At 37.2% G+C, this 27,429-nt stretch overlaps 1 protein-coding gene across 3 annotated transcripts in view; it reads right to left on the bottom strand.

Annotated features, from left to right (window-relative positions):
* ATRNL1 (attractin like 1) overlaps positions 1-27,429 on the bottom strand; it is a 488,877-nt gene that overhangs the window by 91,530 nt on the left and 369,918 nt on the right. For 2 of the 3 annotated variants that reach the window (XM_014959493.1, XM_014959485.1), the window contains one exon: positions 1,016-2,620. The exons of the other annotated variant lie outside the window; for it this stretch is intronic. In XM_014959493.1, coding sequence (XP_014814979.1) covers positions 2,561-2,620 — 60 coding nt within the window. In that variant the 3' untranslated portion in view covers positions 1,016-2,560. Of the gene's footprint in view, positions 1-1,015; positions 2,621-27,429 lie in introns of those variants that run through there. 3 annotated transcript variants of the gene reach the window in all.

Here is a 27,429-nt window from a genome sequence, read left to right as displayed (position 1 = left end):
GGAGATGAATACACACAATATTTCCCCCATTGAGGGGCAAGGAAGATTTGCCAACACAAAAGTACTACTCATGCTTAACAAAGGGTGCAAAAAATGAGTAAGGGGAATTCCTGGAAAACACAAGAAAAGCAAACATCTTCTAATCCTGACTCAGTTATTTACCCCTTGGGAGCAGCAACAAATCTTCAATAGACCATGGTAGCTCTAGCACCAGAACAGCAAAGCACTAAGCCACATACCTAACCAAAAAAGTTTGTTGGTTTAGATCTTCAGCAAAGCATCTAGAACAACCACATGGGAAACAAAATAGCTCTTTAATAACAGCAAATACTCCCTTGCTGACCCAGAAATAAATGTAGCCCCAATCTTACAGAGGGCCGCACAACCACAAAAAAAAAAAAAAAAAAAATTATCTGACACGGAAGAAGCATGTAAAATCAGAAATGTTGGTCAATTTTAATGGTGGCCAAAGGAGAGGAAAAAATTAAGTCACACAGGTATTCCAAGTTAACCCATGACTGACTTGACCTACTCTGGGGCATGTTCACTGTAAAACCATGTTGCTTTGGTCAAACCAGACAGGTCTTTTGGCTTTTTGTCTCCTATTAGAGAAAGGCTCCAGGCCTCTTTACCATACACACTACTCAATAGCAAAGCATTGGAAAAGGTTTCTTTTATTAGGGCAGTAACAAAACAGCATCATTACATTAATAATCAATAGTAAACAATGGAGTTCAACTGTCCAGCATCTAGATATATGAAGTTCTACCCATAGCTTTCTTCACGTATACGTACATTCCAATAGTCTCAATCTACTAGATGGTAGCGAGTTATAGTAACATCTTGCACACACAAGCACATACATATGTATCTCAATATGAATTATTTTATATTAATCAGACCAGCACAGAGACCCTGCAGTAACTGACACTTCCAATAGTCATGCACAATTTCTTTCATCAGTTAAGGCCAGAGAAGAGTGGGGAGAGGGAGAGACATAGGGAGATGGGAGGAGAAGAGACAAGCAAGCAAAATCACTGATCGAAGCTGGGCTATTGACTTCCCAGTTCTTCAGGTCAAAAGGTAAGGATTGTTGAGAGACAGTGTCCATATTATCATTTAGAAAAGTCTACTCCTTGGCAAAAAACAGCTTGTAGAACTGTATTTGTAAAGCTAGACAGGGTGGGAGGGCAAGAAGAAATAGCTGTTGAAGAAAAACTTTCTAAGAAGTTGCAGAGGGCACTTTGGAGAAGTAAACTAATGTGTCCTCATCTGACACAGCTAGGCTCACCTAAGCTACCCTGGTGGAGGATGCGTTTTTCAATTAAATAGCTTCTGTTCAGGTCTGTCTTTCGATAAGTCTATCTGGTGACTACATATGCTAGTGGTCATATTTTAGAACAGAGATACTGTAAATGCCTGAATTCTACCAGACCTAATAAGCAAGCCCAGTTGGCACAAAAGGTACTACGGTGTGGGAGTTGGCATGAAAACAAAAGAATTACAGAATTCTATCTAGGACAGTGAAAAAAATCACTAAGCCTCTTATCGTGTGAATTGATTCCAGGAGAGACAAAGGCAAAGAAAGCCCTTTAACTTTGGTACAGCATTTCTCTGTATGTAGTCATTGGGTTTTGACACCTTAGCAGAATAACTTGGTTAACTAACGTGTTAGGTAACATGTCTGTATACAGACACGCTTTGAAGGTCAACCTTAGCAAATACTGTTACACAAAATCTGTAGTTCGAATTATATTCCAAGACATTAAACAGAATCAGCCTAGCAGAGCTGTATTTTATTATAAAGTGAGAATAAGGACACTTTAAGAAGTGAAATAGTTAAATGTATAATCAAGTTTCAAGTATATTGAATAATTCGTAAGGGAACTTACAAAGTCACTATGTCTTCCTATTGACTTAACATAGTTCAATATAAGAAATCCACTCAAATGCCCAGGTAGCCATGGCTGACCATATTGTGAATGTCAGTTCATTGACTCCGTTAGTGAACTCTTGCCATTTTAAACTTAGGCAAGTCATTAGCCATGAAGCAAAACAAAGATTATTACTTAACTACCTGTTCAGCTGCAGGTACAAGCACAATATTATAATCTGTCAGACCAAGCATAATACGTATTTTCTGCATTCACCTTTGTAGCTACATACGATGTACATAAATCCCAGAGGTACTAGCTTCACTACAGAAAGTAGGCAATTAAAATTCGCTAATATAATTTGCAAATAGAAAGCAGAAAAAAACCACAACCCAAAAACATGTGAGAGGCTTTTAGGGAGCTGTAAGAGTCCAGTAAGGGGGACAAGCATGTGACATTCCACAGTAATGAGGCAGGCTGGCTGTGTGCCAGTGTCAGCCACTGTAACTGCACCCTGCAAGAATTCAGCTGCAAATCTTTGTTTCCTTTATGTCTTTCATATCTTTGCAATTCTCAAGGCAAAAGGCAAAGACAAAGTCTTTCAGCTGGAGTTCTTTCATCCAAGAACATTCTTCATCCAAGGCCAAAGGTTCACCATATCCTAAAAGGCCTTTGGATCTGCATGTTCAGTCATCTTCATCCAAATGTATTTCTTTGGGAGCATTATTCAGTCCTTGTGGTCGATCCTAAAAGAACACCAATAAAAACTATCTTCATTCCTTCAAATACAATCTTCAATGGTTTTATCTCTAGGACCACTGTATGACAGTATTGTGTCAAAGGTGCAGAATGGTAAATGATTCAGAAATATTTCAATTAAAACCACAGCACATTGAAACTCTTCTCCTGCTATAGTTTTTGGGTTTGGCCAATTCTTTAGACGTTTCCAAAATGAAATGGAATTTCTGGAATACTATGTATATGAACAGAATATTTTTCCCTCATGCTGACAGCAGTTTAAAAAACAAAACAAAAAATTTCTCCTGGACAGTATTTCTAAAATTATAGAAATTATCATGTAAGACCCTACCTGTATACTACAGTACAACAAAGTATTTTGTATATACGACTCTAGAATATGAGGAAGCCCTGTATCCACTCAAATTCCTTTACTGGAATAAGGAGAAAGAGTTCCCTCTGTGAGGAAACAAGACTGTAACTTTAAGGGGCATGATAACGCTATGGAAAAGATTATAACACAAAAAAAACCCCTGCAATTGCAACTTGAGGTTGCCTAAAAAAGTGTCAGCTAATCTTGGTTTCAAAACCAATCCCATTCTCTAACCTGCCCATTAGTATTCCACATCAGATAGCTTGCTTAACTTTCCTCCATCTCTTTTTATATACATACGTATATACGAAATTTTTCAATCCTTTGCTTTTTTTTTATTTTCTCTGAGCTACCTATTCACCTCTTCCTTTCTTCCTTCTGCCCAAATATCACCGGTTCTTCAGTTAACCTCTTCCTGCTACCCTTCTTTTCAGTTCCACAAGTCCCTTTATGATTTTAGTCTTTGCCTTTCTCCCTCTGCATAATTCACAACTATGTTTTGGTCTCCAGAGTCTCTACATCAGTTCTGGGTCTCCTGTCCCTTTTCAGCATGTTGCCCCACAGTCACTTCCAGTTTTTTTGCTTTTATTATTTTGTACTTGTCACATCCCTGTTTCACCTAAAACCACAGTAACTTAAATTATTTTTTTTTGTGTGTTACCAAGCTTCTGCTACTGTACCATCCAGTGAAACAACTGGGTCACATAAACTGTTTCTAGAGTAAGTGGCCAACCCTGCCTTGTTCTAATAGTATGACAAGAGTAAATTGGAGGAGAGTTGATCTTTAGTATAATGTAAAAAATACATAAATAAAAGAAAAAACCCAAACCTTCTCTTCGCTAGCAGTACTATCAGGTCCTATTCTTTTATTACAATATTTGAAATGGTCAAGTTTATTACTACTAAATCTCCAGCTTCTGAAGGAATTCTATAAGAAACCCCTCTCTCAAAGAAAAAAATAAAAGATGGCAAGTTTGGATGGTTACCAGAAATGCATGAAACATGATCCTGTCTTAACTTAGTGAATCAGAAGTGAGAAAGGGTATAATTCAACCCTAGTATTTTAAAGTCTTATGATTTTTAAGCTATCACTAAGTACCACTATTAGCATTCTGACTCACAGGGACACACATAAACCTGATCTGAATAGAAGAGCAGACTGCGTAACAACAGCTTAAGTCCATACCTGATTTTGAACTATTCCAAGTTAAAACTACATATTGCATGGTCAGAATATTAAAAGAATGGAAGGGGAAAAAAAGCAAGCTAATTTTAAGCAGTCACCACACAAATGCCATTCAAATGTAACTTATTACAATAAAATTGTAAAAACAGGCAGCAGTATTGTCTCAGTAGCTGCTATTCAATTTTGGATGGAAACAACCAGAAGAGACAAGTATTTGATACTTTGCAGATTTCAAACCAGTAGCAAATGGCGGAAACGCTCAAATTTCCCCATCAGGTTGAGAGATTTGTTCCTATCAAAAGTAATTTCTTGATCTCAAATTAGAAATCGTTTCCCTTGTAATGGGAAATGGACAGGTTAGATAAAGGATAGTAATGAGGATTATTTTTTCCTTGCATGGAATGTAATCAATACCCCTTCTTAATTATCTCGAAGCAATATGATGGGGAAGGAAAAGGGGTTGAGTTTGGGGTTTTTAAATGCCACTTAGCCTCCACTAAACCTTTAATTGCTGTATTTTATATTTTTCTAGAATTAATACAGATTCTTCTTTTATGTTCCTATCTAGTTTTTCATTGTAAGAGTAGAAAGGATTAAAATTATGACTAGAAACTCTTCGACATCCATCTTCTAACATAAATGATGCACCCTCCACCACCCCCCACCCATGACCAGGCTATGTTTGCATAACTGGGGTAATCATTCTGAGGAAGTATTTCTCTATCAATTCTGTGCTGAAGTGAATTTAAAGACACTGAAGGATTTAGAAAATACTTTACAATGGTAACTTTTTGAAAGATGTTAACAAGACATATTAGCTCAAACAGAAGCTTCCTATTGACTCTCTGTTCTGCCTTGAAGGCCTGACCAAAGCAGATCTCCGACTTTAAATCTGATAAAACTGAGATGGGATTTGGTTTGTAAAAAATAACAACTCTAGGCTTCAAAGTTTATTAATTCTTTAGTGTCCTCTGTTCTTTAGCTTTTTATGTGTAAACTAGATTTCTGTGCACCAGAGTCAATAAACAAATTCTAGCTGAAAGGGGATAGTGATTCAAGGTACCATGTATCTTCTTGTAAAAGCAAACATCATAAGCTTGTTTCAACATCAAGACAAATTTAAAAAAAGAAATTAAGGTAGATTTTGTCAGCTGCAGCCCAGAGTAAGACTGAAGGTAAAATGAGAGAGTGTGCTCTTAGTTCTTTTTTTTCCTAACAAATTTCAGGCCTATCAGTTCTTTGACCCAGTACATTATGCAATTAGGGATCGTTTTCTGGATGGCTCAGGCCCTCCCTAATTTATTCATAAACAGATGTAAGCTATTGGTTTGTCCTGACACCTGACAGTAAGCAGTCCTCAGCTTTCCCCTGCTGACTCCTTCTGAAAAATGCAGTACACACAAAAAAATAATGTACCAACAGTGAGCATGGTGCTGGTTCAATGTTTTCCCTGCAGTGGTGAAATACCATGAAGTGCTTGAAAGCACTCACAAACAATTTTCTCAGTGTTCAGTTCTCAGCAGTGAGGCTAGCTGTGGGTCAAGTCAATGCTAAAACAAATCTAAGCTTTACAGCTGTTGAAATACTTAAGCCATACCAGATTTTAAAGTGATGTCATAGCAATGCAGTTACTACTTGCCTGCCACAGGATCTGCTGATGGCAGTTGAAGTTCTTATTCACCAAGGGGCCCAAACAATTGAAACAATCCATCTGCTCTATGTACTTTCTTTCTGCCTATACTACAACTACTTACTGCCTTGTGATATTTGCCAGTGATGTCATACTTGATCAAGCAATTGGTGGTCTGCTACATCTCCTGAGAACCATGCTGCACTCCTGTGCTGGAGCATAGGTACCTAAAATAATCCACCTGTTCCAAGCTTCCCCTTTGGAAGACCTGATGGGACATGATATTTGGCAGCGACTGTCATAACTGATCAAGCAATTGCCAGACTTGTGCATATTTCCTGAAAGCCGCTGCTGTTTTTCATCATGAATTCCAGATAATTGAAATAATTGACCTGCTCCAGGGCCCTGCTTCGACTCCAGCATTTTCTGCAATGGGACTCTTGCCTATTGTCATATTTGTTTAAGAGCTGCAGCAGGAAGAGGCTTTGCTTACTTTTTCAGGAGATGTCATAGCACCACAAAGGAAAGTGACATGATTTGCACAGTAAGTATTACAGAATTGCCAGACACTGCTCTGCTCTCTGTACTCATACCATGACTCACAGGTGCATGTGCTCTGCTATAGCCATCCAAGTGCTGGAAAGGTAGAGGAAGAAATAATGAGGGAAAGCATGGGAGCAAAAGTTTTGCAACCGGGCTGATAGTGGGAATCCTATTACTGCTCCCATATGATGAGCACCAAGTAATTTAACCACTCCAGTGCTCTGTTGGTTAAATGGACTTATATTAAGCCTTTTTTCAGTAGTTGAGGAGCCTGCAAATGCTTTACAGAGGACCAGGTACCCTGACTTAGGTTTTTCACCACTTATTACATAGTCAAGGGACAGACTTGCCTGTTGATTGATATAAAGATTTTTAGAATGGTCCGATTAACTGTACTAGCCATAAAAAGCTTTTATGTGTTCATCTGCTATTGTGAGAATAGGGGTATAGATCTTACTTGTAGTCAGATTATATTGCTCAGTTTTATTTGAGGACAAAAATACCACATTCACTCAGTAATCACATCCCGCTCCTGAATTTACTGTATTCATCTCAAGGATGGATGTTCAGTTGTGTTCATTATTCTGCTTAGCATCTGAGTAGGTCACAGACCAACTGACAGTGACTGTAAAAGTCTAGCATATCCGCAATAATCTTGTGAGTGTCAGTCAGAGATTTCCAGCACTTTCATTAAGATCTAACATTTCTGCAGCTGTACTTTTTTTAAGGGGTTCAATGTTTTGCCCTGCACAGAGTACAGCATATAGAGCTATTTTTAAAAGACCTCTTATAACATAGCATTCACCTCTAATAACATCCAACTTTCCTGAAGTCCAAGCTTTTCTTTATCTGTAGCTCTTTCTTTTCAGCTCTTTATCTTCAAACAGATAACACTGAAACGACTAAAGACAAATGCTGTTTTTAAAGGGAGAAAGCTGCCAGATCTTATATAGATGTACAGCTAGAAATTATACCAACAACATTAGTTACAATTTCTACCCACTTAAATAAAAGTTTGAGGGTTAGCTGTTGGTTTTTTTTTTAAATTTGGATGAAAATGAAACCAACTCTGGACGTCAAGAATAACAGAGTTTACAAGCAAACTAGATGATAAAAAGAATACATTTTCCTCATCTTACATCAAGCTTTTTAGAAAAGAAAGTGCTAAGTGTCTCTTGATTAGAAAGGTTTGATGTGTACTACTACAAAGATAAAGTCAAATCTTGGCATTCATAGGAGATCTACGTTTCCATCAAAAATGAAAATCGGTACTTGCATACGAGGACAGGTAGGTCTGGAGGTCTGTTGTCCAGAGAGCAGCCAGGGACTGCTCTGCTTCCCCCATGCTCCTAACCTTCAGTAGTCCCTCCTAACCTGCAGGTCCTATAGCATCACAGCACAGGTAGCCCAAGCACTATAGCACTACTTGCACGCTTTCCCCTCATTAAGAAATATCTTAATTATAAGGAGGAATTGACCAAGTGGTAAAGTTTGAATCTCAACTGTATAGAGGGTTTATGTAGGAAGACTTTAGGAAGAGTACTCTTGTGAGTGTTTGTCAATCACCACTTAATTGAGGAAAACAGATGCCAGAAAGAACACTCGTGTATGTGTGCACACAATCATAGTGTGGGGGAAGTCAACCTTTTGATGAAATAGGGGTTTTTTGTGGTTTTTTTTTTTATATACATAGGTGATGATTGAATGTTGAGAAATCAAAAGAGTGACTTTACAGATAATTGGCCCTGACTAACAAAAGAAGACAACACTGCAGCTTTTTGTCAGCAGTAGGATGTAATTATGCATCATTAATTATACTGGCATGTCAATGAAAGGTCAGACAACACAATATAAAGGCAGAAGAAAGTAGCCCTATACCCTGACAATGATGTTGTTAGAAAATGTTAGTGCTTACATCGCGGTCTAAAGGAGGGAGGAAATCATTCTTCATTTAAATCAGGTGAAAGTCTGTGCTCTGATCTGACTTACGAACATGAAATAAAACAAGGTGATGGGTACAGAGAAGGTGTTGCAGACTTCAGTGTAATTGCCTGTCCTTTCAGCCTGGCCACACAGGTCTGCTCTGCAGGGTGTATAGCACCAGGCAGCAACACTCACTTAGCAGGGGGTCAGTAACAGTTTGCCAGCAGTAGTACAATTCAAAGCAGAAGACTCAGCTTTTCTTATCACTGCATATGCTTTTATTAAGGGAATCTACTGCTTGCAACGCTATTTTTATTTCATGCCTTCTCCCAGTCACCAATCTGATTGTTCCCTGTGCCAAATCTTCCAGAAGGCAGACTTACAATTTGTGGTGCTGTGCCCCACTGCAAGTAAATCTGTGCGTTACTTGTACATTCCTATTTGACTCGCCATTTAGAAAAAATGAAATTTCAGCCTTGTTAGCAGTGAGGAGTGGTTTTTTTTGAGAAGTCACTTATAGCTGGGTTCTTCCCTGTCCACCACATTGCTTCCCCTCCCCGTTGCTTCATTTGCACACACTAATTTACCACTGAATGATAAATAGGAGCAAGTTTTATGGCTTTGTAAGCATATTTCAAATGCCTTAGTAAATAAAAGACACAATAACTTACATGATGTCATCTCTGCATGCAATATATACTGCTTTTCCTGATTCTTTCAGTTTTTCTTAATTGATTAGAAATACATACACAACCTTGAAGGCCAAAAGCTTCTGAAGTAAAAAGCACACAGTGTTCTAATGTTTATCACTAATGGAGTTAATCATGCCTCTCTGCCAGGATGAAAGAGGCTTGCAAAGATATTCCAATACGGCTGCTTCCTTTCCCAAAGCAGGAGTGAGACTTGGCCACGGGTAAAGATGGGGGAAAGTTGTGCCAAAGGACATCTCAGGGATGCACATTCTTGTTGGCGGGCTTAAATCAGGTTAGATGGTCTACTGAAAGGGGAATATCATGGTTTAAATTGACAACATTTGCTTCCTTCAGTTCAGACTACTCTTTCCACAAGGAAAAGTTTGGAGTCTTTAGTGAGGGAAGGTTTGGGGTGTCTTTAGAAAAAAATCAAAACCAATTTCCCCCCTATCTCCTCATACTCAGATGTATTCCCCTTCCCTGCCAAAAAGAACACAAGATTCAGTTAAATATTGAAGTGATTAGAGTGTTGACAAAGAACAGAAATGAACTGGGGAAAACACATTTTTATTTTTCTTTCCAGCTCAGTAGAAAAATCTTGTTTTCAGCAGTTCCATTTCACACACAACCATCCCTTGAGATACTAAATTCAAAGCCTGGAACTGCCTCCTTTCCTCATGCTATTTTATCTTTTCACATAATTACAGAGAAATTGCTAATGGTCACACTGAATAGTTAAATCAGATTTATCAATAAGGCAAATCAAACATTCACAGCAAGTGAAGTTATGCAGGATACATATTTCAATACAGCACCCTACCACCACAGTTGGTAACTTAAAGGCAAACATTTAATTGCATGAAAGTTTTGGAGAGAGAATGAGGGAAGTGGTGCAATGAGACTGTCTTTGAACAAACTTAGTAGGATAAGCATTGATAAAAATATCAAAGAAATAATGTTGAAAGTGATACTAAGCCCAAATAAGGAAACTCCCCAATACCAGGATTTTAACTTGGTGCAAAATGTAAGCAGAGGTGAACTTTAAAGCTAGGTTAACCTCTCTTTCACTTTGCATTTCTTTTTACAATGAAGTTATGAGAGGTTTTTTTTTTTTAAACCTGTGGTTCTGTCTAACTGCACAGCTCTTCTAACGGCTAATGCAGCTTTCTTTTCAAGTCTCTCCAAGCTGCTAGAGAACAACTTAGATACTATTCACTGTATCCAGCCTTCTGCTTAGGCAGCAAATGCTACTCTTAGACAATGGTTTTCTTGAGTAGCTATAGCATCATTAACTTGTCTCAAATGCCCCATTTTTAAAGATTGTTCTTGTTAGAAACAATTTTGGAAGAGTACAGAAGAGCTGAAAAGGGCTGAGTGTTTTAGATTAGGCTATTATAGTAAAATTGAGCATACCCAATCAAGTTCTCTGGTATCTAAACTGATTTATTGCACCCTAGCTCTTCTGTGTTAAAAGAGGTCTGACAAGAAGCATGCATCGGAAATTGTGTAGTAGTGGTTCATGTTAGGCCCCCTCCCTCCCTATGGTCAGATTTCAATTTAGACTACACTATTTATGAGAAAAATAAAAAAAAAATACTCTACCTGAATATTATACAAATATATCAGTGATATGTGTCCAACATCTCTCACACTCAATCTAATAGACAGTAATTAGTAGACAGTGGAAGTGATTTTGAGAGAATCCTTGATTGTTTCTGAGGGAAGGTAGAAACAGAAAGATGTTTGGGGGATTCCTTCTAAGACAGCACAACTACCGTACGAACTCCTGTTCAGATACATAGCCAGAGCCCCAGTCTCCCCTCCAGCTTCTACTTCTGCAAGAAGAAAACAGGCATTTGGATGGCTTCAGTATACCTTACACCTCCCTAAAAAAATGCTTAGGCATATCATGTGTTGAAAGTTTTTATTAAGTAAAAAGGAGGGGGGGGGGTTGATAGCAGTAGTCAGGCACATAGCCTTGATCTTACTGACAAAAGGAAGGAGCTATCTGAAATCAAGTCCGATTGTGCACAGAGAAAGGAAGACAAAAGGCATTTGATTCATCCGATTAATTTGCCTCTGATGCTTTTTGCTATCTTTGGTTTTAGGTGTCTGAGAATCCAGACAGACCCAGTTCTACCCCCCTGTGACTTTGATCCATGGAATACTCATATTCGTTTCTTATTACATATTTTCACCTTCAAGATAAGTCTTAAGGAGAAAAATATAATCCAAAAGATACCGAGTGACAATGAGAACCCTAAAGAACAAAAAAGACAGATATAGAGGCAAATCAGAGGATTCGTTCTTTTAGACTATGGCTGTTGCTGCTGGTTCAGTCCATGCCAAAGGTCTCCTGTCACAGAAGTCTTTGGGAATACACACATGAAGATATTAGCTTTGCTCTAATAATTCAATATTTTGTCTTAACTATTAGAGAAAAAAGAAAGAGCACTAGTAAAAAAATCTTTAAATATCTTTACAAAGAAATAATTACACTTCCTTGATAAACTAATGTATTAATGGCAGTCTAATTCATCCTTATTCTAAGAAAACTGTCACTTGACAAACAAGATCCCAGACAAAGAATGACTGGCAGTTTTTATTCTACCAAAGTTTGCTAGGAGAAGGAAGATATAAAAGTTTTTCAAAGAACAAATAAAACACAATCTGAAGTTACATTTCAAAGCACTTGCCTGAGGACAAGAGTCGGCAAACAAGTTTTTCAGCATTATCAGATTACTTTACACTTTGCCTATTCTACTTCCAGTGTTACCACCATTTATTCAAATACAGGTGATCAGGGCCACTCTCCTAATTCATAATTAGAAAGCTGTGCTTACACTGGCAGGGTGGGGCTGGGGGCCAGGACTTACATTATTCCATTTAATGGAATTTAATGTTTTAATATTATGTAATTAAAGTTACGTCAACAAAAATCAGAATACATAGAGTAGGCTCTGTAACTACAGTCAGAGACAGGTGAGCAGACCCCTGCTCTCCAGGAAAGCCCTTTTGGCTTAAAGAGAGCTCCAAACGGATGAATCTTGCAATCCTCTGCAGAGTCACTGTAGTCAGTGGAATTCATGTATTTAGAGCACCTGGTCAGAATGACCTGGCAGTAGGATGGAGGGGCAATTCTGACTTTCAAGAAAGCCTCATTTAAATTTGAAGGAAGATACAAATATTTTAGATAGCCTTTAGAAACCATCATCATGATTTGATGATGGTTTTCATCATAATATTTTTGATGATTAGTACCTCAAGTGTTTTCCAAAGTAGCTAGGTCCTTCTGTGTGTGCCAAAGTGGCTTTCAAGAGGGAGTGCAAGACTAAACGTTCTCGCTTTAAATACTGCATAATGGTAAGTATAATAGAATTTGAATTTGTTGTGTAGTTTGCAATTTAGTATACATAAATTTCAGTTTTGCTAGTAATTCAGAAAGCTTTAACACTTATTTAATTAGTCTAAGCTTGGTAACTCAGCCAATGAAAACTAAAATGTTTAAGTTATATTAATTGAAAACAATGTTAACAGTTAATTTTCTGAATGATGGAGCAACATAAAACCAAACTTGAGTAACACTATGATTAATTAATTGATTAGCTAGTTCCTGTTGAGGAATTATATTCAATAAGAGTCTGTCAATTCAAATTGCTATCAATTGCCACTTTATGAAGTGCCAAGAATAATGGGTTCAGGTGCATATTAGAACTAGTTGTCAGGAATGCCAATTTATAGCAGAAAAATGGATTGTTTATCACTAATTTAATTTCAGACAGCTAACTTACTTGTAATAAGTCATTTTAGCATTGAATTTTCAAGAACTTCAGTATTGTTAAAAGCAGCAGCTTGTTCTAATAAGTTTACAAATTTGAGTTCTGTAAATAATTTAAAGCAGCCTATAACCCAATTTTGCCACTGATTACTCAGAAAATATTTAGCATTTGTGTTCAACATCCAAACACTTCCATTCCTCTCACTGGCAGCGTGTTTCATTACAAATGCTTCCCTACTACAGCAGTATTAGACTTCATGAATATTGAGAAAGGTGTAGGATCCAATGTTGCTCCTGGCTGACTTAGCCAAAATACCTTGTGGGGTCTCCTGGGTCAGGCAGGCTAGAAAATATACCACAGGCAGAGGCATTTACTGCACTTTATTTCAGCACATCTGGTCAGTTCTGATGCTGAAGAAAAAAAATGCAGAGAATAGAATTCTGCTCACATGTTCATAAGCAGAGAGAAAGGATGCAAAGTTGTTCTGGTTTAGGGGGAGATGGGGGGGAGTAGGGTGGGTGGGTGTTAGTTCATCCTATACTTTCTCCATCCTATTTCTGAAGTCTTTTAGGTTATTTGGTGGGAATTGTGAACAAGGAAAGTTTTAAGGAAAAAAAAAAAAAATATGCACTTGGAGCCTTTGAAAAAGAATGCAAGACAAATTTCTTAATGGCTCCTAGGAAGTTGCCAGCTTGAAACTGATTAATGCTTATGAGGAGACCTCCCACTTCCAGGTTTCAAAAATCTGCTGAACTTCAGTTAGCACTGCTCAAGTACAAATACACAGCTACATTATAACAATAAAATAGGATTAAATAATTATAGAAGAGTTTATTAATCTGTATAAAGCTTTATATCTAGGAACCGTGGCAATCTATGTCTACCATTGTCATGTTCTTACAACAGTTTGCAATTTCTGGAAGTCAATATACTATCAGTCTTTTTCTTTACTTTGAAAACAAAGCATTGAAACCAATCATGTTCCAGCACACTCACAATAGGCACCTGACAAAACCCACTAACTTGTACTCCTATCTGCCAAACACAAGTGAGCATAAGGCTTACTCCTGGTTTCATTGACTCACTGCAACTACCTCACACTTAAATGCAGTATGTTCATTATTTCATGCAAATAACTTTATATTTCAGAATAACTATCATATTAATACTCTCCTGTAATCTATGACTTCAAGAAAGATCAACCATAGTTGCAAACAAGCAGCAATAAACCAAAAGGTTTCAAAAACCTTTTCAACTTTCCTTTAATAACATGAATTGATCAAATAAAGAAAAAAGTTCAAGAGCAAAGTCTTTGAAATGCCACCTTAAAAATAGGTCAGATTCTTACTTCCTAGCTTCTCTTACAGCACAAAAGGCTGTCTGTGTTTTGCCTTATAACTTTTCTCCTCACGGGAGCTCCTATGGATCATTTCTGTTAACAAAATGAATCCATTGACTAAGCCTATCCTAGAGCTAACGGACTCAGCTTCCATTGGGAAAATGCTGCAGGCTGAACACAGAAATTGACCAACCTAGTTAAAAATATAACAGCACATAACCAGCACTTCACTAGCATCACTATATATTAGACTTCACACAAAACTTCTTCATAAGTGAGGAAGTATTTTGGCTTTCGCTTAAAGTCAGACTAATGGCAGAACATTTTACTTCAACTCAAAATTTTTGTTTTCTACAAGTGTGGTATTTCCCTCCCTGAGAACATTTAACTGGATTTTCTGAGATTCATTTACTCTTAGTGTTCCAGGAACAGCTTAGGATGACCAGCTTCAGGAAGTCACTCTGTTCCTTCCATGACCATTTTGGAACACCCTGAACTGCTGTCAGCACTCAGCAGAGCAAGGACAGATTACAGAAGCCCATTTCCTAAAGAGACCACTGCAGAATAGGTATGGTTTAGCACCTTTAACACTGCAGACATACAACTGAAACCTCTAAAAATCCAATTCAAAAATCCTGTCAAATAGAGAGTTATTTAGACCCTGCTCAAAGAGCCTTTGGTAACAACAGAAATAACCCTTTGCCTGGAGAATTACTTTTGAACCTGATTGTTTCAGTGTTTTACTGTATTGATCCACAGCTACACCGACACAAACGAAGAGGCAATCAGAGATGGGAACTTCTTAATCTGGTTTCATTACCAAAGCTAACACCTCACACACCTGTGCTGTCAGGAATCACATGGTTATTCCCAACCCTTTCAGTAAACATTTGATACCTGAAAGGCAGGGGGTGGGGAACAGGGTGTTTGAGTTTTTCCTTTTATGGGGAGGGAAGGAAAATATTCTAAATGAAAAAGTTATATATTTATTATAAGCACACATAGAAAGTTCAAAAACTTATCTATATTCACTGAGTCAAGATAATAGTGTAGGTGACTTAAAAATGCACTTCCCACCCCCAGTATGTTTTAAACTTCGTAAGAAAAACACTTAATGCTTCAGTTTTGAAAAGAAATTGTTTGGAAGAACTTAATTAGCCTGAAGTCTGTATCACATCTTAAGCCCTTACAAAATTATAACTACAGCAATCTGCAATTACATCACAACAAAAGGATAGTATTCCAAGGGTTGCAAGGCACTACCCACACAACTGAAAAACCATGAGTGCATCTTACTTTCAGTTCAACACCAGAATCGACTGATCCAAGTAACAGTATGCATTGAAATACATGCAGGTTATAATAAATAGTATTTGTGATGAAGTATCAGCAAGTATTTCTATTGGCATCTTATGACAACTGATGTTCGACTCCATACAATCCATTACTTTAATCATTACATGGTAATAAAGTCTTTCTAATAAAGCTTTCAGATGGTAAATAACATTGATCGGTAAGAAATTGTTATTTACTGTTGATAGACACTATGCAGCAAGACAACAGGAAGGAAGATGTATGCTTCTCAACACAGCTGAATGCAAGGTCCTATCTAGACACAGGATGTTATTCACCCTTAAGGGGGAACTGGGAAACACTAACAGGTGAGTGCAGTGATACTTTTAGACAGCATCTGTAAAATCACATTCATTTTTGACCAGAGCATTACCAACCACGAAGCATTAACAAACCCATACCAGCTTATGATCAACTCTCAGATTTCATACTTTGGTTCCAGCCCTAATCCAAACAAGGAAGACAAAAAGAAAACTACACTGCATTCAGACAAGAGCTCCAGAACAATCCGTGGTCTGGGAAACGTGCTTTGCAGTGTGAAGAACTCGATTTGCTTTACTGAACAATTTTTAAAAGATTATTAAATCAAAATCTATAAGCACCAATAAAAGTACAAGATTTTGAGACAACTTTAATAGATGAAGGCAAAACAAACTTAAGTGACTCTTAAATTTATCACAGCTCAAGTTGACGCATTATTTGAAATAAATATATAAAGACAGGTGAAAAGTATTAACTATTAGAAGACCATAGATCCAGGTCAACTGTGACTTGACTCAAGAAGTATAGAACTTAGGTACCTATTCCTATGATGGCTGTCCATCCCACTCTGTTCCCCTCTTACCCTCCCCTCCCAAAATAGATTAAAGATTCTCTGCATTATTTTACTGTCACCTAAATCCAAATAAATTCCTGGTGGTACACAGAGAAACTTTCATGCATTCAGAATTTACTGTAATCTAAACAGAATTAATGGCTTCATAAGCTTTGTGTTTTACATAAGCACATGCCGGAATATCAAAGTAAATATTCCCCTGCTGAAGCTTCCTACGGAACAATGAGAACTTCAGGATTAATCAGGCCAAACAAAGTACAATTTTGTAACCCAGTGTTAATGTTACCAGGGATAGAGACAAAGTTTTTGATTCTGCCTCGAAGAGCAATTAATGAATAACACATTACATCTGTACAGTTGGAGTAAGGGCTTGAACATCACTTTGCAAAGAGATTAGAAAACCCACACCAAATATCTTCTGTCTCCCAGGACTGCAGTCCAGGTTACAGGTCATTTTTCCACCAAGCTTGCCGAGATCAAGAACCCTTTTCTCTACAATAGCAGAGTCACAGCTATGACAATCAATGACAAGAGCAGCCTGTAGCCTTACATTCAGGTCATAGAGATGATTCTTTGACTCCGTTGGCTGATGATGGCCTGTAACACCCATCTCTTATATTTTCAATGACTAAGCCACTGAACTACTGTACAAAGTATAAAGCACAAGCACTCCCTCTGTTTTTGAAAGCAGAAGCATGATCACCTAACTCCAGGAGACCATTTTTAGATGTGAATCCTGACTTGACACAAGAAGCTTTCTGCAGCCTGTTTTAGGTACTTTTGAAGAGGCGTCCCTTTTCAGTATTCCCTTTTGGCTCTGCTCCACACCTGGCTCTGAATTCAGCTCTGAGTCAGGCATCTGAAAATGGATTACTACAGCAACAGGCATTATAATACCAAAATCTTTTGAGGGAAATTTTTCCCAACACTTTTAAATTGGCAATGTATTTCTGAATGAGTTCTAGTTAAGCCTCGTATTTTTAGGAAAAGCTGGAGCAATTACTGGGTTATATTTTATGGCTTCTGTTATTCTCAAAGCCATATCTAGATTGAAGATAGAAAGGGCCAGTATAAATACTGTCATTTACAAGTAGGTCACTGGACATGGGCAAAAAAACCCAACACCCTGAGCTTTCTTCCAATTTGTCGTTTTTTTGTGTGCGTAAAGTGGGATGGATATCTACTGATATATTAGAAGCATTTTTATACCTAAAGATGAAAATAAACATCATTACTAATAGACTGTTTCAAATAGCTACAAGGCTACTGAAATATTGAATTACTATAATATTTGCTTTCCCTCAAAGGTTCCTATCTGCGTTGTACAGAATTTACTACTTAAATAATGCAAAACTATAAGTCAGCAGAAGGACATTCACACTTCAGGGAGCCTGACTCCATACCCCACAAATAACACTTAGATTATAACAATGACTCTTGGATAATACTGGAACAACCTCACTTTGTTAATTGTGACACTCAAAAACAAGACAAACCGGAGCCTTTGGGCTGCACCGTTAGTACAGTAGTAACTCTTATTAATGTTTTCTCCCAAATAAAATGAAGCTAAGGAAGGAAATACCAGTAGTGTTGGTTTTCTCTGAACATGCGAAAACATCAGGACAGGACATTTCAGATACTGCTCATACAATTGGAATATTTGTTTCACTACAAAGAATACCTTTTATTCCTTTGAAATAACTCCTTTTAATTTTGATCTGTGCTTACATCATGTAACATACATATTTGTATTGCTATTTGAATCCATCACATGTATAAATACCTAAGACTCCATTGCAAGTACTGCTAAAAAACAGAAGAGTTGTGCATGTTTTCAAATATAGTGTTGTAATTTATGAAGAAAATACTAAATTTCATGCATTCATTTTATAAGGAACCTTTACACCTAGAAAAGACCTTATAGGTAATCTTTATGGAAAGAAATTTTACAAGTTGAGGGTTTGAGTTTTTTTACCTAAAGAGAAATTGCTTGGGTTTTCTCCTCAGAATCAGTAATAAAGTCTTATCATGGATGCAGATTGAAAGATTTCAGAATGCTAAAAATACTGATATTCTTCCTCCTTTATTCTATGCAAGGGGTGAAATTCCTAGTAAAGAATTGTTACAGAACCACACGTAAACATCACAGGCATGACTGACTAGTTTCAGTAAGATGCTACTGATGTAGCCTGGTAGGGACTAACTCTGCTTTTTTATCTTGAGTTTCTGGACATTGATCACAGAGATAAATACCGAGAGTTACACTTTCACATAAGAAGTCAAACAGGGCGGTACTAGAGTAATCCTAGATTATGTGTCTTGACATCAGAGAGGATGCCTGTCCTGCACAAAGCAGCATAAACTGGTTTCTGTCCATCATCTTTAATTTGACAGCCTTTTGTAGCAGCAGACTGCACCCGTACTACACCTCACTTCTGTGCATGTTCCCAGCACTGTAACAATAGCTGCTCCACAGCCTTCTTACCACCATCCCTCTCCAAAATGCACCACCTTTCTCACAGAGGTCTGTTACACGCCATTTGGGATTACACAGGACTGCTTTGCATAAAGGGTATGTACATTTATGTTCCCCTTTTCTTTTGCTTTGCAGAAGTTGTATAGATATGTTACTTACTGCATAAGTGGTGGGCAATGGGCAGGATTTGGCTCAGATCACAGCTTTTACTCACCTCATCGCTCACCATTTCACAACTTTCCCCCCTTTTATTTACAGCAGATAAATGGAATCAATTTTATTTAGCAGCTACTCAGTCTATTCACTGGTTTTAGATACTGGGACAAACTATCTTATGATATTAATCAGCTATTTGCTGTTGAACCTCAGACCACTCTAATCTTGACAGGAAAAGATCTGAACCTCCACTCAGTGTGGGAAGCCTTGTTCTCATTACACAGATTGTTTCCAAGGTGCCCACATCATAGGTCAGTGACACATAATAGGCTTTATAAGCAGCAAAGAATTTATAGATGCTCGAGAACAATTGTTTTATTCGCAGTCTTTTTACAAAGACAAAGCTGGTACTGTTTTGAGTCACTGTAGAAACAACCACAAAGGAACCAAACTGCCATTACCTTATTAGCAGTGAGGAAGATGGCACAACAAAAAGGATGCATAGGATTTCTTTAATTCCCATGAGTATTCCCCTAGTCCTTATCAAAGTAAATACTACAGCTGACTGCTCCCTAAAGCCATCAATTTTCAAGAGTTTCCTCTGCCTTAAAACTTACTTTTCAAGCATCATTTTAATATTACATTTTGTGACATAAGAGCTTATAAAGGAGTGTAACATGATAGTTCATTTCGCCTTACATCGCTGGTAATGGGCACTGTATGAAATATGAACTTTCTTATCTGTGATGTATTATCTTTTGCTTGAAATATGGCTAATTACTGTCATTTGTTAGAGATGAGGCAGTTGAGTATCATTTCTTGTGTCACATTGACTTCAAGTTGCTTATGATTGCATGAAATTAGGGACAGTGAATTTCTGAATACAAGTTTTAGAAGATTCACTACGTACCTCTTAATTATTAAAACACTGCCTTCACTGAAATTTATAACTGAGAGAAAGGGTACCAATACTAAATAAATGCATTACCACATATGATTCATTGTAGATTAAACTATCTATAGATGTAGACTAGTGGTCGAATTAGTAACATCAGATCAATGCATTAGTAACATCAGATCATGGACAGAGAAAAGTTTCTCAATTTGTGGCTTAATTAATCACTTTTGCTTAGTTAAGTATTTGCATGCAACAATAAAGATTCACTTTCCAGGATAACCACTTTTCACTTTCCAAAGCTGGTTTATAACATTTACTCCGAAGTTTGCTTCCAAGATACAGATACAATAATCACACAAGTATTCTGATTGTAAATTCTATCATAGTACAACTGACTATAAAATTGACCCTGCTAAATTTTATGAATATACTTAACTGCAGCTGCCTACTAAAGTCAGATGGACTACTTTTGGAAGCACAGTTCTGCACATGAATTTGTTTGAAAAAATTAGACCCAGATTACATTATTCACAGTTACAAGTTAATACATAGCAATGATTGCCATTAAACATGACTTATCAGTTGGAAGAGTTTAAAAAGAAGAGATGCTAATTACATGAGAACAAACAAAATGATCCCTAAGACTAATCAGAAGACAGATTGGAAGGACCCTACTAAACAAGGGTTCAGACTCCACGACTTCCATTGCGAAAGCAATTAGAGCATACTTTTAACACACTGACTCTTTTTTTCATATAATGTAGTGATCTAATATGCTTAGGAAAAAGGTATTCAGAATGACTCACTCTACAGTACCCAAAAGTACACAATTCTGTCATCTCTAGTTGGCAACCAGAGCCAGTAATAAAATACAGTTTATGCTATTCAGATGTTTCTATGTATCAGTACGTATTTGTTAACATACCTATTGACCTAAAATCTAGACACTTAAGCACTGAAATATGTCAATAAATCACCGGAAGAAGATGATGCCTTTAGAATGTCACAGGGATTTTTTAATTAGATTAATTAATTATTCCAAAAATGAGGTTTTGCCCATTTAAGTGAAACTTTATTACGATTAAGAAGAGTAGCCAGCCTATTTCCTGAAGACAGAAAACAAAGGCATTACTAAGGAGAAAAGTTACATCTGCCTTGACTACCTGACAGTCTTCAAAGGGGACACTAGCAAAAAGGACTAACATGCTCTAAAGACAGAAGATTTTTAACAGTGGAATCACTTAAATTGCAGCTGGCACACACAAGTAAGAAAACTATGATTGACAAGTTACCAAGAAAAAGAAAAATCAAGCAAACAAAGTCAGACCTAGAGAGAAAAACATCTTTCTCATTTACTCTTGGTAATAGGTACTTGAAACCTATTTTTCTTTTGTTTCTTCTTTGAAGAACTAAAATAGCACTGCCAATTTGTACAGCACAGAAAACAGCTTTAGTACAGTTCACCTTAACCTTACTGAATCCCAGCCAAGGCATCCTACATTAAACAAGAAAGAAAAGAGACTTTTCTCTCCACAGCTTACCAAGCTTCCAGGCTGCTTTCTGCAGTCAACCATCAACTCTTCACACAAAGCTCTTCCTGCGGCATTTCTCCACACCACCCTACAGCCTTTTCAGGTGAACCTGCAAATTTGTTATTTATTTGGATCTAAGCTTTCACAGCTGCTTCTAATTGGCTAATTGGTCAAAGCTGAGCACAGGTAAAAGCCTGTGAGTGGGATACTCATTAGCCCCTTCTGGTTTGTTACCCTGTCAACTGGGCCTAGTTTACCACAAAGCCTCAAAAAAAAACCCCACCCTCAAAAACTGAACCATTGATGAGCCACAAACTCATAACTGTTTTCTTACTGAACGTGCACTACCAATATTTAAACACAGTCATTAAAAAACACTGCACGTAGTATACAAAAGTCAGGAAAAAAATCCTGACTTTTTTTTTTAATCCACCCAGAATTTATGGGGTGACATAAGAAGAGAAACACAAAAAATATGTCTCACCAAGAAATATCAGCAGAAAAGCAGACATTGACCACTCTTACATTCTGCTACTGAAGGAAGTGCCTTTACAGCAGTTCTTTCATTATATTAATGTCAAAGTTGCTCTAGTTTATGCGAGAAGCTTTATATCCATATATCTGCATTTAACCATACACACAAATCTAGTATTCCTCAATAAATCCATCAGAATAGGTATACTATTTCACTAGTCTAGTTTTAATGGTGCTCTAGCAGATATATGTTGTGCTGGGTTTGGAGCTGGTGCAACTCTACCTTTCTTGAGTTCAGCAAGTGAGTGACAGGAGAATGTAATTCAAAGAACATTCACGATTAAGCCCCAAAGCTACGACATGAATACATGACAGTAACTTTTATAGATTTTTTTAATGCATATTCAATTTATGATATTTGGTTGGCTCTGTTTATAACAAAATGGTAATATTTTTTCTTTCTTTTGATATGATTTTAAAATATTCTTCATGCAAAAAAATGAAATACACACTTTACAGCATCCATATGCCCAGAGGGAAATGATCTCACTGGATCTCATTGCCAAAGTCATGTCAGTGCCTCTTGGTATATTTAGTGGCGATCTTAAAGAGTGTCCTACACTTGTGTGTTTTGTGTTGCAAAACATAAATCATGTTTGTGAGTCACTGGATAATGCTTTTCTGCACACAAACTGATATTTTAGTGTGTTCAGAAGGGTACGTTTGATCCCTTCTGATTCTTACAATTTGAAAAATTTTTCAATATAAAATAAATTGCTTGTCTACTTTTCCAAAAGCCCAGTGGCTGTTCCTTTAATAACCATTAAGTTGTTTGTAGAACAGAATAAGTTTATTTATTAACTCCAGCTGGTTCAATATTTATACATCTTTTTCAAAGGCCTAAACAGTTGAGACAAGAAGCAGATGACAAGTGTCTCTTTAAACTTCCCAGTTTCTTACTGAAAGCTGGATAATAAAGATAAGAAAAAGGTCATCTTGCCAAGGATACAGTATAAGGAATAGCAGTTGGAAAGGCAAAATTCTACTTGAAATAAAATTCCAGTAACATGAATATATACCAAAGATGAAAAAAAGGAAAATTTTATTTCATACCTAACTGTTAAAAACCTTACTGCTTCACACTAATGAACAATAATGTTTTACAGGCTTCATTATAAGAAGCTTTAGTAGATTTGTAAAGTACGCTATATTTATAACTGGAAGCAATCACATATCACAAATACTGCTTACTTTTAAAAGGAGTTCATCTTGTAGAGATGGCCCTGATACAAACTTACTGATGTTCCCAATCTCACTGCAGTCTCACAGCCTTTGTAACTTCCTCTTTACTGCAGTCTCTGCTTTACTGCAGGATAACATTCATAATCTCTTGATTTCCAAAAGAAATTGTACAAGAAGGCGGCTCCTTCAAGAACATTAAGGAATCATACCATTGGGCCCCAAATCCTGATTGAGCCCACTCATTTTTCAAACTCTAGTATTTTGGCATTTTCTGTAATAAAAAAAAAATGTTGACAATTATACTGAAACTAACACCTCATGATGTTTCTGCTATGCTAAAGCCAGTGAATGGAATCCCTGCCCTATAACTTACACACCCAGCCTCCTCATAGCCTCTTGGAAATGTTGTGTTCCTCACAAGAAATGCCTATAATTACTACCACACCTTTCTAAACAGTGTGAGAAAGAAAACTGTCCCTCACAATATGCAAAGGGATAAATAGGACTCCCACTGAGAACACAGGAACAAGGAGGAATGCTACGCAGCACACTGAGGTTAAACTCCCCCAGCTCTGATAAGGGGCACATAACAAGAGAGGGACCCACATTCACTTTTTGTACAGTAGAGCAGACATCAGAAAGGTGATCCTGATCCAGGTAAGGAGAGAGCTGAGCTCCAGGCTCTACTCAGTCCAGGGGGCTCATGATCTACCTCAACAGGAACGTGCTTCATCTTTTTTCTTGAAACTGACCCACCATGCAATCAGAAACTCAAGAGCCATGATGTCCAAAGTGCAGCAGGCAGAACCACAGTGAGACACTGAGGTGGAAAGAGCATACTCTTCAGCTCTAGATCCTGCCCACGGGGAACATTGTCCACCTGCCCCCTTCCAGAGGAGTGTCCAGGTCACCTAAGCAGTCAGATTCCCTCTAATCTGTTCTCCTTTCACCATCTGACTAATCCACTCTTCTAGCTGTAAAAATACAAGTGTGCTCTCACAGGATGCCTGGGCTATGTAGTATAGTCCCCCTCAGGCTTTCCTACTGCATGGACAAATGCTATTCTCACTATATTATTGTGCAAAAGGTTGCCATCGTCAAAATTAGTTTAGTTGTAGTCCTGACCAGACATAACATTTCAGTCTTTTCTGTGGACTCAGGCAAAGCTTAGCTAATAACTCTCTGAAAGCAGAGTCTGTAGACCAAGTAGGCAAGTGCCTGCTGGGTTGAATAGTCTTGGAAAGTAAGCAAATTGGATGGCTCTCTAAAGCTTAGGTGAGGTTTAGGCATCTGCTGTCCAGGGTGGATGTATTGCCTTCTACACAATGAATTCATCTTCACTTCAGACTCGAATTTAGTTTGATAGAAGTTATAGAGCGATAAAACTTCAGTGAGAACTGGCATAACCTATTAGATTATCCAACAATACATGCAGGCTGTCAAGTTCTGTGAAGAAAAGCGAAGGCACTGCACTTTTGTCTCCTGCCTGCTGCAGTTTCAATATGTATTGTTGTTGGCAGGAAGAACTGAAACTCAAGTACAGAGGTAGGAAATGGCAGGCAGGTAAAGCCTCTGAAGCAAAGCTAAGGACTACAAGTTGCCAAAAATCAAACACCACTGTACAGTAGCCAGTTCCACCTGGAAACATGGGAAATAGCTGATGAAAGACTATAGTTTCTGTATGGATTTCTTCTTTCCTTTTTAAAGAGAGAAATGTCCTACTTTAAAGATGAGAAATATCTTTTGATCTAAAACCAAAAGAAATACTAAGAAAATATATGTAACTAGAAAGAGCAGCCTGGCAGAGAATGGTATGCGCAAATCAGGTGTAAAAAAGGCCCAGACAACCAAACTGAGAAAAATTTCAATCTATGTGCTTTTTAGTTATTCTGATATCATAATTATTTCCATGCTTTGGTATGTTCAGTTTAAACATTTCCAGAAAAATCTCATTGTCATGGATTTGCTATCCAAAGGCAAGATTCCCATAAGCAAGCCTTGTTCAAAGACAAACCTAGAGATACATACATACATATTTTGGTTTGTATTCACTGAATTTTTGTATCTATCTACTTTATGAAATAAGATGTTGGAAAGATTGTATTTATTAATTTTAATGAACATAGGACATGTACAGTGTCATTATTCATAACATTTACAGACACATCTAAACACTTCTGCCTGAAAACAATCAGAATATTTATTTTGATACTTTCAATTTTCAACTACCCGTAATACAATAATAACATTTTCTATTCACAGCATGCCAATGCTGCTGAAACACCTACGTGTAGCTAGTCAGCCAAAATTCCTGCTAATTGTTCCAATTGAGCATGAAATTTGTTGGCAATTTTGTTCAAGACAAATCATATATTTCTATCCAAACAATTTCTATAGTCATCTGATTATGCCATCCATGTGCCAAATAAATTTAGTGAAGCGGAAAGACACATTTTTGTCAAAAAACATGAAAAAAAAAATCAGGTTTTCAAAACTAATTGTGAATTCATGGATCCTATAGCTCATATGCTAATAAGCAGAGGCTTTATTCTGAAATATTAGGACATCAACCTGCATGTAGAAAAATCTCTTATACATTATGTTTAAGGTATTCTTACAATGTCTGTTTGCCCTTGAGAGTAAGTTAACTCAAGAGAAATAAGCAAGCAAACAAGAGAATGTAGGGATTAAAAATGTGTTTTCTGTAAATTTAGATTCTGGATATATTCCAGAATCAATCTAGAAATTTTTGAAACTTTCTTTAAATTAAGGACTCTGTCAAAACATCAACAAGTTTGGAGGTGTTAGTACATATTTTGTTAGTAAACACGCAGACAAAAATTTGGTCTGTATGAAAAAATGATGTGGCTTATTCCAGGCAGCATTTCTCAGACTACTTTTAGATTTCTCATTTGCAGAAGAAGAAAACTATTACTTAGAAATCTTAAAATATTGTTAACTTGACTTTGTGCAAGGAATTGATCTATACACTCTACACTGAATAGCTACTATACTCAACACACTTGAAATACCATAGCTGTGGCCAGTACGCATGCGCAACTAGATTAGGTATTTGTTCTGAATCACGTGCTCAGAACATTCACACATTCACACATTGCTAGACAGAAATTTAAAGAGAAGCCACAAAAATATTATGCAAATGTAAAGATATTTAATTGGACAGAGCTACACTGTTGTATATGACCACTGAACAAGGAATTAAATAGGGCGAAATTTAAAACTCCTATTTTATGAAAAACAGTTCATTATAAGAGAAAGGAGTTATTGCAGGGACCAAATAATGCTGCTTTCAGGTAAATTTTTTTCTCTAATGGAAGAACTACCAAATGTGAATGTTGCGTATGATATAACCACACATGGTATCACAAAAGGATACCCAAGGTGAATCAGTCATTTGCAAAGAAGAATATTTGAAGGTAGGGTTTATAACAAAGTGACTCAATAGTTTGGGAGAAAGTTTTCGAGATGAACAGGACTGAAGGAGTGGACAGAGAAGAATGCAGTGAGCCATCAAGGTCAAAGTATGGCACAAGATAATGGAGCTCTTGAGGCAGTGGACAGAAAATCTAGCATGATCTTTGAGTAACACAGAAAACCAGAAAATGGGATCCAATATAGATTCTTCTCTTCAGTGTCAGGGGTGTCATCCAAGATCTAGTAGTGTAGGACACATGAATTTTGAAAGGCCACAAAAGTGGCAATGCACCAGTTAAAATAAAAACAATTACATCATGAATACAGGCTTCAAGGAGAATACTGAAGCTATTCCAGAATGGATCGGAGAACATATTAGTCAGACCTACAGTCATGAAGAGACTGAGGGTCAGAGATGACTTAAGAGTTTCTGATCTTGCAAGAAAACTGAGGACATAAATCAATGAAAATAGCAGCAAAAGTGAAAGAAGGGTCAGAAATATTCAGTAACAGAAAACTACTAGTGCAATGAAGGTAATTAGTGTGTTCAAAATTTTCAGAGAGCATGCAGAAGGAAGAGCTGGGCAGCCATCATAATAATAATAAAGTCAGCTGAAAGGAGAGAAGCTAATGGAGCTATGGGTACACGGTACCCGAGAAATGTTTGTCTAACCTGTTCTAAAAAGCTTCTAACAAAAGAAATTCCATCACCTTCCCTGGCAATTGGTTCCAATGAGTTAGCTTTATTATGAGAAGTTTTTCCTGATATCCAGTCTAAACCTCCTCTAGTACAATTTAAGTCCATTACACCTTTGCTGCCTACAGTGCACGCAAAGAAAAGACTGTTGCCCTCCTGATTGCTACTACCCTTTTGCATATTTTGAAGGTTATTATTTTGACTCCTTTCAATAGTCTATTCCAATTTCCTTGACTTTTTCTTGTAGTTATATT

This window comes from Calidris pugnax, unplaced genomic scaffold, assembly GCF_001431845.1.
Source record: "Calidris pugnax isolate Ruff unplaced genomic scaffold, ASM143184v1 scaffold4, whole genome shotgun sequence".
NCBI lineage: Eukaryota > Metazoa > Chordata > Aves > Charadriiformes > Scolopacidae > Calidris > Calidris pugnax.
This window is presented reverse-complemented; position numbering and strand designations above follow the sequence as displayed.